Genomic DNA, 19,276 nt, shown 5'->3' on the forward strand with positions numbered 1-19,276 from the left:
TACCAATCAAGTCATCAGTGTCTGACGGCTGCAAATTCGGAGTAGTGCAACACAACGTGCACCGCGCTGTAGGCTGTCAGAACCCTGGATCACGTTAAACCCCTGTTCGTGCATCTAGCATAGTGCGTCGGATAGAGTCATACGCTGCAAGGCCGCAAAATCGTAGAAGGATGGGCCGTTCAGTTCTCTCTCACTTTCTCAATCTCTCGAACCCCTCTCCACGCTTCACATCTTCACTGTACTCACTCTCTCCCAATCTTGAAGTTGCGTTTGGTTGTCGAGAAAAGTCGGAAAGAGAGAGAAATCAAGGTTTTGAATCCCTGGACTTTAAATGATTTTTGGAACTCGAGGAAACAAGGAAAACAAGTATTTCAGTCCTCAACCTTGCGTAGTAGTAACTATTTGGAAGCTATAGCAGTATAGCATAAAATTCAAAATTTTACTTCCCTCAAAATTTCTGGCAACCAAACAGTGGTGCTCTCTCTATTTCTCTTTCTCAAAAATTTGGTTAAATTTTACATTGTAGTGTAATTTCAAGCAGGTCGTCTGGCGCAATTCCAAGTAAATTATTGAAAAAATCTGGATCAATTGATCAGCATTGTCTTCTAAACAGACAAATCAGGACAGGTTTTCGATGCTGTTGCAGTATCTCGGTTTCGCAGCCTGCTGGCCAGGAGAGTTCTTCAAGCCCTCTGAGGTAATCTCCACCTTTAATTGCTTGCTAATATAAGATTATTTCGTTGAAAATTCCAGTTGTATTTTAGCTGCTAAATATATGGATTTATATTTTACCGTTCAATTCATCTGTCCGGTGCTTTTTAGAGCATTGATATCGTCAGCCAATTTAGTCGAGTTATTTTCACTTGAGTTCATTTAGAATATTGCACTCTGCCGCCTAATTTTGATATGAAAAGAGCAATTTAATCTCCTAAGAATCCCCTTCATGGATTTCATTAATGTTAAATTATAAATTTGCCAGTGCCATAATGGCACATCAAATTTTGTTGAAGAGGATTTTTAAAGAAAATTATGCAAAAATGTTTGTTGTTTCTTTTTAAATTTCAAATTTTGATTTATTATTTAATAATCCATGCATATTATATTGAGCATGATTGTAGAAAATGCAGGATGTGTGGTTTGTAAGCATGGTTTTCCATCTACATACACACGTATATAGTGCATAGTTTTCTGCAGTCTGGTTGGGTTTTGTTTGTATATTGCTTGTATACATAGGGTTCACCCCCTGTTTTTAGGCATTTATTAATTCAATCTGCCTTTGTCTATCAAAAAAAAAAAAAAAAAAAAATGTATATAATAGTACATAGTCTCGGTTGTGTGCATGCTTATTAGGTTGTGGGAATTGGGAACACACTGATAGTACTTCGAAGAGATACTCCACCTTGATGAAATACAGTTTTAACGAATTTATTTATTTATATTTTTTATTCCATTGGGATTTATGTTCTTTTCTTAACTTCTTGTTTGCAGGAAGAGGATAGTGTCTGGGGTTCAGCCAACTGGGACTATACACCTAGGAAATTATCTTGGTGCTATAAAAAATTGGATCCCACTTCAGGTTGTTTTGGCTTTCCATATCGTGTTGTATAACCAACCATGTTATAACTAAGTTTCTAAGATAGAATTTGTAATTCTGTAGCTCTAATGATACCATATTGATGAGGTTGTCACTCTCTGGATTCATTGCTTGAACATGAATTTGCATTTCATAGGACATGATTTTGTTCTTCTTGCTGTTGCACTCAGTTGTACTTTGATGATCAATTTTTTCTTGAGTCTTATTTCATTGTTCTATAACTTCTCTTGTAATGTTGTATGATTAGGAACAGCTTGCTGCTTTTTTTTTTTTTAAATTTTTATTTTTCATTTTTGTTCTCTGTCGTTATTGGTCATTTTTTACTATGTACATGCCTGATATGATAGTATTTAGAACTGAACCTGTTGGTCTAAATCCTGATTGGTTTAAGGTTTAAACCAAATGAATTAGTATGGACCAATTGTTTTTTTTTTTCTTTATATTTTTTACATCTTATGTTGTCTCAGTTGAATTGGCAATCAGACTTGTTTGAACCAACATGTCTCTCTTAGTGGTCTGACCTTTGCTTAGGTTTTAAGACATTATGTTGCAATGATGTTTTACTGTATCAATTGTGGCCATATTGGAGCTTATCTTCTGCTACTTCGTTGCTGAGATATAATTATAGGTCATGAGATATGTGAACTGATATCATGGACTTGCATTTACATTTACGTTTGGCTTATGCCATGCCATGCACCTTAACCAAACACACCTATGCACTTCTGCCAGAGTTTTGAGCATAATGGGATTGATTCTCCCCACCTGGGAATTCTTTTGCTAGTGAAACACCTGTCATCTCATCTTTCGGGTTGTTTACTCTTTTATCTCTCTTATCACTTGCAGTTACATTTCTGTCAAAAAAATTTTCCCCTCTCCAAGAAAAAAGTATTGCCATTTCAATCAAAATCAATTAAAGTGGGAAGCACAGTTTTCTCTATGATTGCTAAGATGATTGCATCCCTTCCTAATGTGGAAGGACTTGTTTTTATTTGAGGTGCCAAATTGTGTGATCAGCTCAAACACCACAGAGACACACAAGCATCTTTGACAAGTATGATGTAGACATATCCATAATTGGCAAGCATCAACATGGAATACTTTCAAATAAAACAATGCCCTTTAGTTCCTAGTTTAATGGCTTTATATCTGCTTTACTTTTCTTTAATGGGATAGTTTTGGTTGAGGAACACGAACTGATAATACACAACAGGGGAAGGAATTTAATCAATTCACATACAACTTAAAATACTGACTTTTCATATTTTCACATGATTTAATAATCCATGCTCTGGTTTCCCTTTTGCAGAATACATATGATACTTTCTTCTTTATTGTGGACCTCCATGCGGTAGGTTTATGAGCTCAGTTGATGGTTTAAAGTTCAAAATTCATTTATTGAAGCTATCTTTTTTTCTTGCTTCCTTTGATATCATGGTACAGCATTAATTCAAAACCATTTTCCTTAATGCATAAAATTAGAAAAACATCCTCAGCTTTTGTGTCATTGACATTCTTTGAACTGGCTGGATGCCAGTCGATAGTTTTTATAGCATGGTGTGCTTTACTTACAATTGCTTTTTGGTTCTCTTTGACTTCTTAAGTTCATTTCACACTGGACATGACTGAGATGGGTTCTTATACATTCTGATCATGAGAAGGGGTCACTCTAGCATGCCTCAATGCATAACATGCCTTCGTAATATCTTTTTTGCTTTTATTTTTTGGGGGTAGGATTGGCATTCTACTTAGAGAGAGGATGAGTAGTGAGACCCATTTAATTTGGAAATCAGTCTTAGGAACTGGGAATTTGAGATAAATAGCATCATAGCATGTATGGTTGTAATTTGTAATTGTCAGTGACAGGAAAGATTGTTAAAGGAGTTTATTAGTAATCTCTCCTCATTTGAAGTGAGATGATGAAGACTACTTGTATGAGTACCTAACTATATTTGGTTATGACTAGTTGAAATCATTCAGCATTGCAAAATTTGTGATTGCCAGTTGTTTCTAACAAATCCAAGCTTGTGGTGCATATTTATGTATAAAAAGGATGTCAGATATCACATTATGATGGCATATGGTGTATAATGGAAATGTTTTCATGTTTGTTGACCCAATATGCTTTATGTGTTGGTGCTTACTTCGCATGTATTGTTTTGCATCCATTGGACTTGCCGAGAAAGAAGTGCTGATGTGGAGGCTGAACTTGTTTGGTGAAAAGGGGTATATGAACATTTTTTTGTGGGGTGGGGAAGTAATTCCTTGCTCATTTTGGTTTTCCCTTTAAACGTATATTTTACAAAAGAAAATAAAATTACATGAGTGAAAACAAGAAGAAAGCCTTGAATCTGAACCATCCCAACTATTTTGAGTTGACTACATGAATCCTTGTCTCCCATTCATCTCTGAGATTCAATCTAAGGTCATGTCCTTTGTTAGCAGATGCCCTGATAAGTATTCTACAGAGATTCATGCCCTCATTGGTATGACAAATGGTTTATGCTGACTGTCAGCTACTTAACAGGATCCTTCTCTTTTCTCTGGGCTTGGGTTTGGCTGTATGAAAGTTAAGACACTATGCAACACGTAGGTAAAAGTTACAAGAAAAGAAAAGAAAAAAAATGGAAGAAATCTGTTTACAGTTATGGTGCTTTTTCTAGCAGGAATTTCAATTTGTTTTTTGTTTATGTTTTGTTTTGTTTTTTTCCCTATTTAATGAGTTTTGTTGTATCTAATAATTTTAAGCATTCTGAATTGGTTCCGATATTTCTTTCCTCACAGATAACATTACCTTATGAAACACAACAATTATTTAAAGCAACGAGGGATACAGCAGCGATTTATTTGGCATGTGGTGTGGACACCTCCAAGGTTTAGTTTAACTATTCATTCTTTATTGTGTGCCAAGGTTTATATGCATGCTTGTTATGACTCAGATCTGTATGGGCAGGCCTCTGTCTTTGTTCAGTCTCATGTTCGTGCCCATTCAGAATTGATGTGGTTACTGAGTTCTGCTACTCCAATTGGTTGGTTGAACAAAATGATTCAGTTCAAAGAGAAATCCCGGAAAGTGGTGCGTTTTTGCTGTATGCTGTTCCATTTCTATTTAAGTCTTCCTTAGAGTTCAGCTCCACAAATAGGATTTCTTAGTCAAGATACTCTCATGCAAGTGAACCAGGTCTTTGTTGACCCTACCATTCTGTGGGTCCAACCCTGCATTTTCAAACCAAAAACTGATAGAAGAATCCAATTGATTAACTTGTTTTTTGGTCTCTAAAAATGAATCAAGTCTCGTATATAATTGTACTTGAACAACCTGGACGTCCATGTAAGTGTAGAAGTTATATGAATGGTTTTATATTTTGTATTCTTAATTGTCATTACCTATTTACCACCCATAGTTCTATTTTGCACTTGTAATGTTCAATCATGGTTTGAGAATGAGCATTCTTCTAACTTTTCCAGTGCCATTACACAAGATGTTCTTCAATTTCTGTTTTGTAGGGAGATGAAAATGTTGGGGTTGCCCTTCTGACTTATCCTGTTCTCATGGCTTCTGATATTCTTTTATATCAGGTATACATACAGTTTTATGTAGTACAACTTGCTGAACATTTATTCTTTTGGGATTCATTATTTGGTTCTGTAGACATGCCTATACACTCAAGCTCATATACAGTATAGATGTGTGTATGTATGGACACACATTCATATTAGACTGAGAAAAGAAAGAGTCAATTATTGCTGATGTTGTTGTTTTTGTCTTTTGCTTTGAGTGAGGTTATCACAACAATTAGGAGACAATTCCAAATGCTCTAATGATTATTAACAGTTACAATTCCTTACTAAAGGTTTAACTGCTCTGAAGTCTCTTTTAAGATCAATTTCACAATTAAGTTTCAGATTTGACTCCGATCCTTAACTGATCATAGTTTGTAGTTCCCAAAACCAAAAATGAATTTAATAAAAAGAACTAATGGCAAAAAATGGCAGTATAGTTGTCGCCACTGGGATTTGATTAGCTAATTCCAAGGCCTTTGAATGAAATTTACTGAAAATTGATGATTAAGCCCTAGTCACAATCGAAGAACACAAAATTTTATGATTTTGAAAAGATATTTGAGTGACTTCAATTGTAAAATACAGATAAAAATGAATGAATCTGAGGTAAAACCCAATCCAGATGGATTTGTGTCCTTGGATCAGATCTTAACCTAAAGTCGGATTCCTCCTCAAGACAAACTCATTTGCATTCTTCAGAATTCTGGATCTCTAGAATTTTAGGAGCTAATTCATCCTATGATCTAGTCAAGAGACTCAAGACTTTGGTCATAAGTGATCTAAGCGAAAATCATTGAATTCTATATCTTGAACAAACACTCAATGAATCCACGAAGCATCACCTAGGCCTCATTAAGAGGAATTTCCAGAGAATTCTTCCTTAAGATAAAGAAATCTGTGAGAAATGCACTTTTTAGACTTGGTCATCACGTTGGAGCGCTCCTCCTCTGGACTTGATCATCACCTTGGACCACTCCTCTGGATGTAGAAGTGTTTAGCCACTAAATATGGAGAACTTAGCCTTCATCCCCTTTAATTGGCGGCTGAGGAAATGATGAAAAGTAGAGAGAGAATGAAAGAAAAAATATTCAAAAATTGAAAACTCAATCTGATTGTAACTACAATGATCCAAAAAGCTCCCTACTTCTAACAACCTAATCTATTTTTAGTATCGCATGATCCAAGTGGCAAGATCTCATGATGCTATGTCATCCAACAGTAAATCAAAGCCTAAGTGTTTAAACTTAGTAAAGAAAATTACAACAAATAACAAATCTCATCAGCTTGAGTTAAAAAATAGGCAGTAAAAATGCCCTAGTATGGAAGCACTTCGATACCACAGTACAAATTTCAATGACATCTCGACATTCAGCTTCAGAATCCAAGCAAGCCTTCCATTATTGAATCATTTCGACACCCTGACTGAATGCATTGAAAATGGTATTGATACTCTGTTGATCCTATACTGCAGCTGTATTGAAACCTGGTTCCTTGTATCAAAACATGGAACTGAGGTTCTCCACCCTTTTGACAAAAATCGATACAATATTTTGGTATCAAAATGGCTTTGATGTGTCCCATGTTTAATCAAAATCAGCATCAAGCCTCCTGAAGCCTGCTATTGATGCTCTGTTGAATTTGGTATCGAAATAGAGAACATATTTGACTACATGCTCAAAAATCCTCTCTCTAACACCTGCTCTGTTGCTTTCTCTCTGGTTCTGACTATTGCCATTCTCTCTAAGTTCAAAATCTTGGGTTTTTACATCCCTTTGCCTGCAGAGACCCTTAGATTTCTTCATTGGCAACCTAATAAGTACTATCAAGAATATAAGCCAAGTAGAGTAATTTGTGCTCTATTTCATTGTAATTATAACAACCAACAAAACTTGATTTGTGCTAATTAACTTTATGCCTTGATAATGAAATTGATAAATATGCTGGGCATGATTCTTACAAATTGCAGTGTGCCTCTGCAGTCTGATTTTGTCCCAGTTGGGGAGGATCAGAAGCAGCATCTGGAACTGACCCGTGAGCTGGCTGAACGTGTTAATTATTTATATGGAGGAAGGAAGTGGAAGAAATTGGGAGGGTGAGAAAATATTTTTCCTCCTAAAATATGAAAAGTATTTTCTATGAGACTCAATTTTGTTCAAAACTTTTTTACCTAATTTTTTTCTGCATCACTGACTTGATTGCATCTTTTATTTTTTTCACAGGCGAGGAGGTGCAATTTTTAAGGTTGATCCTATTACTTGATACTTGGCTGAGACCCCTCATATGGGCTCATGGAACTTAGTAACCAATCAAAATAACTTATACTTACATGGATTTATTGATGTAGGTTCCTGAGCCCCTTATTCCACCAGAAGGAGCACGTGTAATGTCCCTTACAGATGGTTGTTCCAAGGTTTTTGACATTTTTTTCCTACAGATTATAATAGTGTAAACTTATTGTCCGTCTCTGAACAGATTAAAGATGGTAAGCAAAGATGTTTGATGGGTTGTAGCCTCTCAAACATTTTTTCTTGTGTTGAAGAGTCCATGCAGTAATTTTTTTTTTTTTTTTTTGATAGGCAAAATAGAATGTATATTAAAAGTATCTAAGAGGAGGCATAGCACAGTGCACATGAAGTACACAAAAAACACCCAGTATAGGCGAAAATGTTAAAAAACAAAAAACCCCTCTCCTTACTTTAAGATCAACCAATCTACAAAATCCAATATAGATGTTGTATGGTCCTCTATATACACCCTAACCTAATTCACAAAAGTTTTGATAATATAAGATTTGGTTGCTTGGTTGAACCGCTCAACGTCATTAAAAGTCCTTTCCTTCATGTTTTTTTTCCGTTTTTTTCCAACAAAAGAGCCATGTCAACCTAATAGATTCCTTCTAACGGAAGAATGTATCACCCAAACTACTCCAAAAAGAGAATAAATCAAATTTTACACCATTCTTGCTTTGGAACATTGTAGAAGCAAGTGGTTTGACGTTTCCTTTTCACCTTTGCACAATTAACACTTATTTGGGAGAGTCTAACCCCTCTTTTTAAGCTGGTCAAGAGTTAGAATTCCATCCCAAGATGCTTCCTAGGCAAAGAAATTGATCTTCACTGGTCACTACACTAGCTAGGAAGACTCTCCTATATCTCCTAGAAAAGGAAGAATAAAGGGACCTAATTGAAAAATTGCCGCTCTTGGATTCATTCTAATTGAGTTTGTCCTCCACTTCTCTTTTAATTAACAACAACTATTATTTCCAAAAGAAAATCTCCACTTCATCACGCTCCTAATCATTAAATTGTCTTGAAAAACGGGGGCTCCAACCACCCCCTTCCCTAACCTGCTCCCATGCCTCTATCACTCATCTATCTTTATTAGAAGCAAAAGAGAATAAGTTCAGGAAGGTTTCTTCCAATGTTAGATCCTCACACCACGAGTCTTTCTAGAATTTAATCTTTCTCCCATTCCCAACTGAAACGCATGACTTGTTTTTTATCCCCTCCCATTTGTTTTTGATGGCTTTTTACACCCCCAATCCATTCCTGTCTATTGCCTTCTTGAACGTTACCCCTCTTCCTCCTCTCTGAACTTCTCTATTATGATTTGCTTTCATAAGGATTCTTTTTTTATATAAGATCTCTAATTCCACTTACCAAGCAATGGCTTGTTTAAGACAAAGAAAGTAAGATTTGATTGAAATTTGTTTCTTTTTCTATAAGGTTAACTTGACTTACTTCCTGATTTATTTCCTGTAATTAGGGGCTGATTAAGCAACTAATTTCTTTCATGTAACTAGTGACTAATTTAGTGGAATTGTTCTAGGCGTAAAATAGAGTAACTTCCTTTTCCTTTTTCCATTGTTAAGATTATAAATGGGCTGTAAATTTACCTAGTGAATATGCAAATATTATTTGGAAATCATTCTCTATTTTTATGGTATTAGAGCCTTGCACTTAGTAAGTCCAAAACGCATTTTTTGATTTCCTTTTTCTTTTGATGTATGCCCTCATTACAGTAATCTCATCTCCAATCAGATGACAAATTTTGATGCCTCTTGCATTGTTACTCAAACAACCATAAACACAAAAAATCCAGTCTTAATCCTAGGATAACTCCAGAGTCTTCTGCACACACTTAAACTGAATGGAGGGAATTACCTAGAGTGGTCACAATTGACAAAAATGTACCTAAAAGGAAAAGGGAAATCGAATCATTTACTCAGGTTAGAGATGAGTAAGGAAGACTTGAAATTCAATAATGGGGATGAGGAAGATTCTCAAATAATGTCTTGGTTAAGGAACTCAATGCAGTTGGAGATTAGTAGAACTTATATGTTCCTCTCTATAGTAATAGAGATTTGGGGGGCCATTCATTAAACTTATTTAAAGGTTAGAGATGCTACTCAGAGTTATTAACTTGAGACTAGAATTCATAGGAATTCTAAACAGGGTAATCTTTTAGTACTTGAATGCTACATTGTTAGATCGGTATCGATATTTACAAAATAGAGTATGAAAAAGATGGCACAATGTATCAAGAGTTTATTGAAAAGAAGAGAGTTTTTGATTCTTGGTTGGATTGCATAATAATTTTGATCATATCATAGTCCATATTAGATTAGAACCCTATAGATGGCTTAGCATTAGTTATTACCTAGCCCAAAACCTATGTTGTCACCATTGCTAGCTAGACCATATGTACTACTATTGCTACTTTAGCTACAAGCCCGAGAAGGAATGAGATAGAGGATCAAGTGACAAGGACTCTTGGTGGTGTACTTACTGCTAAAAGCTGAAACATACCAGAGAGTCATGTTGCTAATTCCAAGGAAAGCCTCCAAATGTTTTTTGAAGAGGAAATGGAAACCGAGGAGGAGACTAGGGGAAAGATCCTCAAGCTAATCTTGCCAACATTGGTGAAACCCCCTAGACAACAATGTTAGATGAGGGAGAGAATTGAATAGAGAAGATATCAAAAAATTGAAGAGACTCCTATCACGACGTGAGAAGTTAGAGGGAATAACATGTTTTTCTTAGACTAGTAAGTATTCTCCTCACCTAAATGTCTTAAAAGTAGAGTTTTTAAGCCCCTTGGTCATCGATTCAAGAGCTTCAGACCATATGACCAATTCTTCAAGTTGCGTTATGACCTACAATTCATGCCTGAGAAATCAGAAAATTAAAATAGCAGATAGAATGTTTTTCACCATAACTAGGCTAGGAAATATCTCTTTAGCTGAAGATATCATCATTGAAAATGTTTTACATGTTCCATTGTTTTCTATTAACTTGTTGTTCATTTCTAAAATCACCAAAAATTTGAATTACTTTGTGAATTTCTCACAAATTTGAATTGCTCTGTGAATTTCTCACCTTCTAAGCGTGTTTTTAAGGAACTTCATATTGGGAAGATGGTTAGGTGTGCTAAAGTGGACTATACCTCTTTGAAATTGAAAGTAGAATAACGTGCTCAAGTCCTCTCTCTTATTTATCCAAGAGTTCTAGGTCCAATAAAATTGAAGTTTGGTTATTCCATCTTTGTTTTGTTTATCTACCATTTAGATTATTAAAAAAATGTTTCCTAATTTGTTTGAAAAATTAGATATCTAGAATTTACATTATGATGTCTATGAACTTGCTAAGGACCATTGAGTATCTTTTCCTTTGAGTAATAAAAGGTATTTTATTCCTTTCAGTTTAGGATGTTTAGTTAATACTAATGTTTAGGGACCTACAAAAATCCAAGTATTTCTAGGGCAAAGTAGTTTATGTCTTTTATTGATGATGCTATAAGAGTTACTTGGGTCTACCTTATGAAATAAAAGTTAGATGTTAATACTACATTTCCCGTTTTCCATAAATTGATGAGCACCCAATTTAACTCAAAAATCCAAACTTTGAGATTTGATAATCGAAGGGAATACTTTAGCCAATATCTTTTACCATAAAGGAAGACATTTTTCACCTATCTTCTTATATTGATACCCCACACTAGAATGAGATAATTGAGAGAAAAAACAAAGATTTGCTTGAAATTACTTGACCTTGATTTTTCAAAGCCTATTGGGGGAAGCTATCCATATTGCTATTCATCTTATTAATACTTTACCGTCTTGAGTTCAACTTTCAATCACCCATGAGTCGACATTGTAAGTTGTACCTCAAATTTGATGGCTACAATTGTGTACCTCCTAAAATTTTTGGTTGTGTAACCTTTGTTCATATTCATGCTCACTAAAGAATAAAACTTGATCCTATAGGCCTTAGGTGTGTATTTGTAGGCTATTTACTTTAAAAAATGGGATATAAGTGCTATTCTCCTTTGTAGGAATTTTTTTGTGTTTATGAATATTACCTTTTGTGAGAATAAGCCGTTTTTCCCTTAACCTTATCTTCAAGGGGAGCCATTTGCAGGAGTTGGGGAATTTTTTTTCTTTTGAGTTTCTTTATCCCATATGCTAAAATTGCTTTTGAGTCTAACTTTGGACCTATACTTGTTCTTGTATCAAGCTCTCCAAGTTGTTCTCTAAGTCATCCTTAAGACTTACTTGAGCTTACTGACTTTGAACTTGTTGTTCCTCAATTCGTTATCTTAGTTCTATCGTACAAAGGAGAAAGGGGAAAGATATGCTATATTACTCAAGGTTTACTCTAGGAGAATACAGTTTGCTCTTGAACCTTTGAGTGTTGCTCCAACTATTAACTTGGAAGAAAGTATTGAAACTCAATTTGAGTCTAGTTCTAATGTGTGAATGATCTTCATTTACCGATTGCTATTAGAAAAGGCAAAAGACATTGTACTCAATACCTTTTGACCAATTTTGTTTTATTTGATAACATTTTTGCATGTTACAAAGCATTTGTTACCAAATTGAACACCATTGACATAGCCTAAACTATTCAAAAGGCATTAGGGGATGAGAATTGGAGGAAAACAATGCAAAGGGAGAATGAGTGCTTTGAGAAAAAAATAGTAACTGGGCGATTTTTGATCTTCCTGTTGAAAAGAAACAGGTTGGGTGTAAGTAGGTATTTATAGTAAAATATAGGGCATATGAGATACTTGAGAGGTATGAAGTAAAATCAATAGCTAAGTGATATACTCAAACTTATGAGATAGATTATAAAAAAACTTTGCTCTAATGGCAAAGATGAATACTATTCATATATTGCTATCCCTTGCTACTAATTTTGATTGATCTTACAATAGTTTGATGTAAAGAGTGTATTTTTCCATGAAAATTTAGAGGAAGTTTATTTGGAGATACCACATAGTGTAGAAGAAAATTTCAAGGGGAATAAAGTCTGTTGATTGAAGAAGGCTTTGTATGAGCTTAAACAGTCTTCCAAACCAAGCTTTAGAAGATTATTTTATTCATTGATTTATTTATTTTACCTACAAAAAAAACAGCCTTCTGAAGCTTGGTTTGGAAATTTTGCCAAGGCAAGGGGATTATACACTATTTATTAAACACTTTGGAAATGGGAAAATAGCTGTTCTTATTTTGTAAATTGATGATATTGTTGTGATAGGGGATGATTTAGAAGAACGAGGAGATTAAAAGAAAAGTTGGAAAAAGAGTTTGAAATTAAAGACCTAGGAAGGCTTGAATCCTTTATAAGGATTGAAGCTGCTTGATCAAAGGAGGGAATTGTGATTTCACAGTAGAAGAAGATTTTATATCTCTTTACAGATTTGGGTTGTTGGGGTCTAGGTTGATAGATACACCCATTGAAGCTAGTTATCAACTTGATGAAAGAACTAGAGAGTCCTTCGGTTGAGAGAGAGAAGTATCAATGCTTGGTAGTTAAATTAATTTACCTATCACATACTAGACCTGATATAGCACATGCTATTAGAATGGTGAGCCATTTATGCATAATCCTAAGGAGGTACACATGGAGGAAGTTATTAAAAAACTTAGATGTCTGAAGTTAACTCCTAGCAATGATATTTTGTTTAAGTAATCTAGGAGGATGACACTGGAGGTTTATATAGATGCTGATTGGGCAGAATCAGTCATTGATAGGAACTCAATATTTAGGTATTGTACTTTCTTGGTAGGGAATTTGGTGAGGGGTGAGAAGCAATCCATGGTTGCTAGGTTGAGTGTTGAAGCAGAGTTTTGAGCCATGGGGTATGGACTATGTGTGCTTCTTTGGAAAAAAATTATTCTTAGTGATCTTAAAATAAATTGGAAAGGTCCTATGCAGCTTTATTGTGACAACAATTTGGCTATCGGGATAGCCCACAATCCAGTTCAACATGACCAAACTAAGCACATTGAAGTTGATTGTCATTTCATTAAGGAGAAATTGGATAGGGGGTTAGCATGCATCCCCTATATATTCTTAAAAAGACAGTTGGTCGGCATAGTGACCAAGGGACTTACAACTCAACCATTCTAGTCAATCACAAAAATACTGAGAATTAAGATCATTTACTCACTAGATTGAGGGGAATGTTGGAGAATCGGACCAATAATTGTTGGATTATACAACCTAAATAGGCTAAGATTTGATTGGAATTTGTTTCTTTTTTTGTATAGTTGACTTGATTTACTTCTTGATTTATTTCTTGTAATTAGGGATTGTTGAATTAATTGATTTATTTCCTATAATTAGTGGGTGCTTTAGTGGAGTAATTCTAGGCCTAGAATAGAGTAATTTCCTTTCCTTTTCCCATTGTAAACATTATAAATACACTATAAAATATAATTGAAGAATATACAAATATTATCCATAAATCATTCTCTATTTTCATCCTATTTGATTGGAAAGAGGTTCAATGAAATATGCAAGAAAATTACCTAATTTATCTTGTCTTTCCATTTGTATGGTGGCATTGAATAGAATCCGATTTAGGATAGCACACATATGATGTCCACACCATTTCATTGTTGTGCTTTGGCTGAGGAGTTTGATTTGGAACTATTATTTTGCTTCACTTAAGCAAGAGTTTGAAGTGGCCAAGTAGAAGCTAGGTCATAAGTAAAGAAGTATATGAATTGGCTTAATAAAATTTTTCTAATTTTCCTATTTACAGATTTTTAAAGATGGGTCCTGAATATATCTATCTTTATAGCTATAAACACACATACGCACACACCCACACACACATGTTAACTATTTTGGCTACCAAATTCACCAACATTACACTTCTGATGTCTATTAGACCTCTCTTTATTTCTACTTTTGTAAATGGGTTTCTTTTGTTACCGAATGACAATTCCTTTTTCATTTTTCGTTTGTCTGTAGATGTCCAAGTCTGCTTCTTCAGATCAGTCTCGTATCAACCTTCTTGACCCAAAAGATGTGAGTCGATGACATTTCTTGTCTTTGCTGTCACTATTTTTTGGTATCATTTTTTTAACCTTCCACTTGGGTAGATAGTTTAAGTTTATCCAATGCAAAACGCAAGGTGGGTGGTGTGTAGTATGCACTTTAACTACTGTTGATATTATGGAGTGGAGAACCAACATGATAAGCTCATCTAGTTTGATGAAGTCAATTATATAATTAATCCTGATTGGTTGGTTGCTCCTGAAAAAACTGTGATTAATTAATGATTAACTTACTGCTTACTTGGTCAATTTGCTTTGATCTTCTTGTGTAATTATGCCTCTCGTTTAGTTGATTACATGTCTTTTGATATTCTAGTATTCTGTTCATGTATTGGCTAGCTTACCAGAATTCAGAATTCTCCAAGGGAACTATAGTGCAATAGAATATTAGAAACAAAAGGAGTGAATCTAGATCACAGGTTTGATTAGTGAGGGAAGAGATGGGACCAGAATGTTTCAGTAATTCTTTTTTGGTTTTGTGGTTATCCACAGTGATTTCCTGTTCTCCTGAGTAAATGGGGCTTAAAACATTGATGACCAATTTATTTGTATGTTGTTCACATCAAATCAAGTGAATACAGAAGTCCCAGCAGTATTAGCTTCCAGTTGAGCAATGTAGCAAGAAATTAGTACTGGATATGAGCTCTGAATTTACTTAAGCATCAGCCTATATTTGTATTTGAAAAGTTTTGGTTTTGGTTTTGATTTTTAGTGGAGTTCCATTGTACATGAACTAGTGCCACTTCTATTCTTAATTAGTGAGTTTTCTGTGCTACTAACAAAGAATTAAGTGACTCTGAGATTGGGGAAGGGGTGTTGAATATTTTTCTAAGTCTTCTATTTGACATGGAGGATTGGAGGCCTAGCATTAGTATTATGTCTTTTGAAGCCAAGCTGGACTTTCTATGAGGCTGTCCAAGATTAGTTATTATATCTAACTGGACTTACATGTGGTTTGAAGTTATTTCTGGATTGAAAATCAATATGGAGAAGATTGGGTTCCTATAAAAAATATGGAGAAGAGTGAGTTAATACTAGTTGGGATGGTCGATAGTGTGAAGGAGCTAGTTTCCTTAGTACATTGTAGGGTGGGGCGGCTTCCTTCCACTTATCTAGGTCTGCCTTTGGTGCCCCCTTTAAATAGTCAACAATTTGGGGTATGGTGGGGGAAAGAATTCACAAAAGGCTTGCTATATGAAAGAGGTGATATTAGTCAACAGGTAGGAGGTTAACTCTGATCAAAAGCTCCTTGTCTAATTTGCCTATTTATTTTATGTCTTTGTATGTCATCCTAAGGAATGTGAATTTGAGGCTTGACAAGATTCAAAGAGATTTGGAGGAGGGGAGTTCTTGATAAAAAGCCCACTTTTGGTTAATTGGTTGATTGCTTGCATGGAGAAGCAAAAATGGGGTCTTGGCATTAGACATCTCATTATTCTCAACAGTAGGCATCTTGGCAAGTGGAGTTGGAGTTTTGCTCTAGAAAGTGAATCTTTTTGGAAGTGGGTTATTATTGGGAGGTTTGGGGTAGGAAACGAGGAATGATGTTCTTGTGAAGTGAACGATGAGTTTGAGGTGGGGTGTGGAAGGCAATCAAGAGACAGTGGGACATTTTCAAAAGTAGAACCTGTGTCTTCTTTTGAATCTTGAATCTTAGTAGTTTAGTAGAGTAAGTGAGACTCATAGACAAGTGACATACGTTAGAAAAGAAAGCAAAGACCCTAGTTTGTGCGCTTAGCTTCTAGAAGGCACAACTCACAAGCCTTGTGTTGAGAATCTGAAATCAAATCAGATCATACAGCTTGGAGGAGTTTGTTGTCAAGATAAGAAGTCAAACTTAGCTGAATAACCTAAAATTCTGGGATTGATTAGGCTGATTTGTTCCTGTGTTTAGATGTAGCTGTAAATTATCTATAAGAATTTTACATATATTTTCCCATTTTTTCTTCCTACTTTTTAGCCTTGAAGCTAGCCTTACTCATGTATTTATTTAATAGCAACCATGTACACAATTGAATGAGTCAGGTTAATGGAAATTTTTTATCTTTTCCCTCATGGTATTGAAGCTCCTTTTTGAGTTATGGAATTTTTTTTAAGTGGCTCTCATTGTTGGTGTTGCTAGAGGATAATGTCTGAAGCTATGTCTAAGGGGAAGTCTAAGGGGAAATCAGTCACAATGGAAATAGTTTCTGGGTCCACAGAAAGTAACACTATTCAGATTACAACTCATTGGCTTAATGACCTAAATTTTTTGCCTTGGGCGCAATCGATAAGGTTCTTGATTAGAGGTAGAGGCAAGATGAGATATTTGGATCACTCAAAGAAGGCTCCAAGTGTGACTGATCTTGATTATGCTATTTGGGATGCTGAAAATTTCATGGTGATGTCATGGCTATTCAATTCCATGGATACTGAAACTAGGATGGATTGTGTGAGTGGTTAGTCATGCTGTTTGGACTGACCAATGCTCCAAGTACCTTCATGCGGGTTATGATGCAAGTATTGGAACCTTTTATTGGACAGTTTGTTGTTGTCTATTTTGATGATATTCTTATCTATAGTTGATCTTGTGAAGATCATGAGGAACACTTAAAGCAAGTACTGCGCACTCTTAGGGCTGGAAAATTTTACATTAATTTGATAAAATGTACTTTCATGAGCCCTAGTGTTGTATTTCTAGGCTTTGTTGTGTCTTTTAAGGGTGTTGAAATAGATTTGGAGAAGATCAAAACTATTGTTGATTGGCCAGTACCAACAAATATCCATGAGGTGCGAAGTTTCCATGGAATGACTACATTCTATCAACGATTTATTCGAAATTTCAACTCTATTATGGCCCCGATTACTTAATGCATGAAACCTAGTTTATTTATTTGGACCAAGGAGGCCAACAAGGCATTTGAAGAAATCAAATCCAAGATCGTGAACCCTCCTATCCTACGTCTACCAAACTTTGAGAAAGTATTTGAGGTGGCCTGTGATGCTTCCCATGTAGGAATTGGAACAATTCTTAGCCAAGAGGGACATCCTGTGACTTTCTTTAGTGAGAAGCTTAATGGGGCAAAGAAAAAATACTCCACATATGATCTTGAATTCTATGCAGTGGTGCAGACAATTAGGCATTGACAACATTATCTTAGTTACAAGGAATTTGTTTTGTATTCAGATCATGAAGTCTTGCGATATCTTAATTCTCAAAAGAAGTTTAACTCTCGACATGCAAAATGGAGTAGTTTTCTTTAGCTGTTTACCTTCAACTTAAAGCATTGTGCAGGAATTGAAAATAAAGTAGCCAATGCCCTTAGCAAAAAGACCCTTCTCTTAGTAAACATGTTAGCCACTACAATTGGATTTGAAGAATTAAAGCATTGTTATGACAATGATGCTGATTTTGGAGATGTTTATTCCTCTCTTTTGAGTGGTTCAAAAGCAACACATGTTGATTTCTAGATTTTAGAAGGGTACTTGTTTTATAAAAATCGTTTATGCTTACCAAGGACTTCCCTACGTGATCATGTCATATGGGAACTTCATGGAGGCGGAATGGGAGGACATTTTGGACGAGATAAGACCATTGCTTTGGTGGAAGATTGCTTCTTTTGGCTTAGTTTAAAGAAGGATGTTTGGAAGGTTATCAAACAATGTCAAACATGTCAAGTAGGAAAAGGTTCAAAGCAAAATACAGGGTTATATACACCATTACCAATTCCATCCAAACCTTGGGAGGACTTGAGCATGGATTTTGTACTTGGATTACCAAGGACACAACGGGGCTTTGATTCTATATTTGTTGTGGTTGACAAATTTTCCAAAATGACACATTTTATCCTATGTAAGAAGGCTTTGGATGCTTCTTACGTTGCTGCCTTGTTCTTTAAAGAAGTAGTTTGATGGCATGGATTACCACAATCCATTGTTTCTGATCGCGATGTCAAGTTTATGAGCTATTTTTGGAAAACCTTATGGGCCAAGCTAGGTACTCAATTAAAATTTTCAAGTTATTTTCATCCTCAAACTGATAGACAAATAGAAGTTGTTAATTGCAGTCTTGGTAATCTTTTGAGATGCATTGTGAGATATCAGTTGAGAAATTAGGACAATGTCTTACCATAAGTTGAGTTTGCTTTCAATAGCTCCACTAATCACACTACTGGGTACTCACCTTTTCAAGTGGCATATGGGCTGAAACCTAAGCAACCTGTTGATCTTATGCCATTACCTACTTTTTTTCGCACCAACTAAGATGGTGATGCATTTGCACGTCATATAGGAGATATACATGAAAAGGTACGAGTAAAAACCAAAATAAGCAATGAGAACTATAAAGAGGCAGTAGATGCACATTGAAGATATATTCAATTTCAAGAAGGTGATCTAGTGATGGTTCATCTACGTCCAAAAATATTTCATCCGAGCACATATCAAAAGCTTCAAACTAAGAAAACGGGTCCATTTCGGTTACTGAAGCGGTTGGGTGAGAATGCTTATTTGTTAGAGCTCCCTTCAAACTTGCATTTTAGTCCAATATTTAATGTGGAAGATTTGTGTATCTACCACAGCCATCACAACAATGTAAGTGAAGAGTTGGATCTTCAATTACCACCTACTCTTAGCCCACGTCTTGAGATCGAGTATGTTCTTGATGATCAACTTATGTCTACTCGACAAGGTGGATACCAAAATTTTTTGGTGAAATGGCAAGGCAAACCACACTTTGAAAATACATGGATTACAACAATAGATTTTCGGAAGCTTAACCCCGATTTTTA

General features: G+C 35.3%; 1 protein-coding gene across 6 annotated transcripts in view; it reads left to right on the top strand.

Annotated features, from left to right (window-relative positions):
• LOC100262715 (tryptophanyl-tRNA synthetase-like) overlaps positions 1-19,276 on the top strand; it is a 27,022-nt gene continuing 7,746 nt past the window's right edge. For 2 of the 6 annotated variants that reach the window (XR_002029973.2, XM_010649980.3), the window contains exons 1-11: positions 40-238; positions 527-697; positions 1,489-1,576; positions 2,904-2,945; positions 4,379-4,468; positions 4,548-4,670; positions 5,102-5,173; positions 7,138-7,250; positions 7,378-7,399; positions 7,503-7,568; positions 14,422-14,478. Coding sequence is in view for 5 of the 6 variants with exons in the window: in XM_010649980.3 (XP_010648282.1) it covers positions 171-238; positions 527-697; positions 1,489-1,576; positions 2,904-2,945; positions 4,379-4,468; positions 4,548-4,670; positions 5,102-5,173; positions 7,138-7,250; positions 7,378-7,399; positions 7,503-7,568; positions 14,422-14,478 (912 nt within the window). In the remaining variant the exon portion in view is untranslated. Of the gene's footprint in view, positions 239-526; positions 698-1,488; positions 1,577-2,903; positions 2,946-4,378; positions 4,469-4,547; positions 4,671-5,101; positions 5,174-7,137; positions 7,251-7,377; positions 7,400-7,502; positions 7,569-14,421; positions 14,479-19,276 lie in introns of all 6 variants that reach the window. The other 4 variants (XM_002272993.4, XM_010649982.3, XM_019219572.2 and 1 more) reach the window with 4 other exon arrangements.

This window comes from Vitis vinifera, chromosome 4, assembly GCF_030704535.1.
Source record: "Vitis vinifera cultivar Pinot Noir 40024 chromosome 4, ASM3070453v1".
Classification (NCBI taxonomy): Eukaryota; Viridiplantae; Streptophyta; class Magnoliopsida; order Vitales; family Vitaceae; genus Vitis; species Vitis vinifera.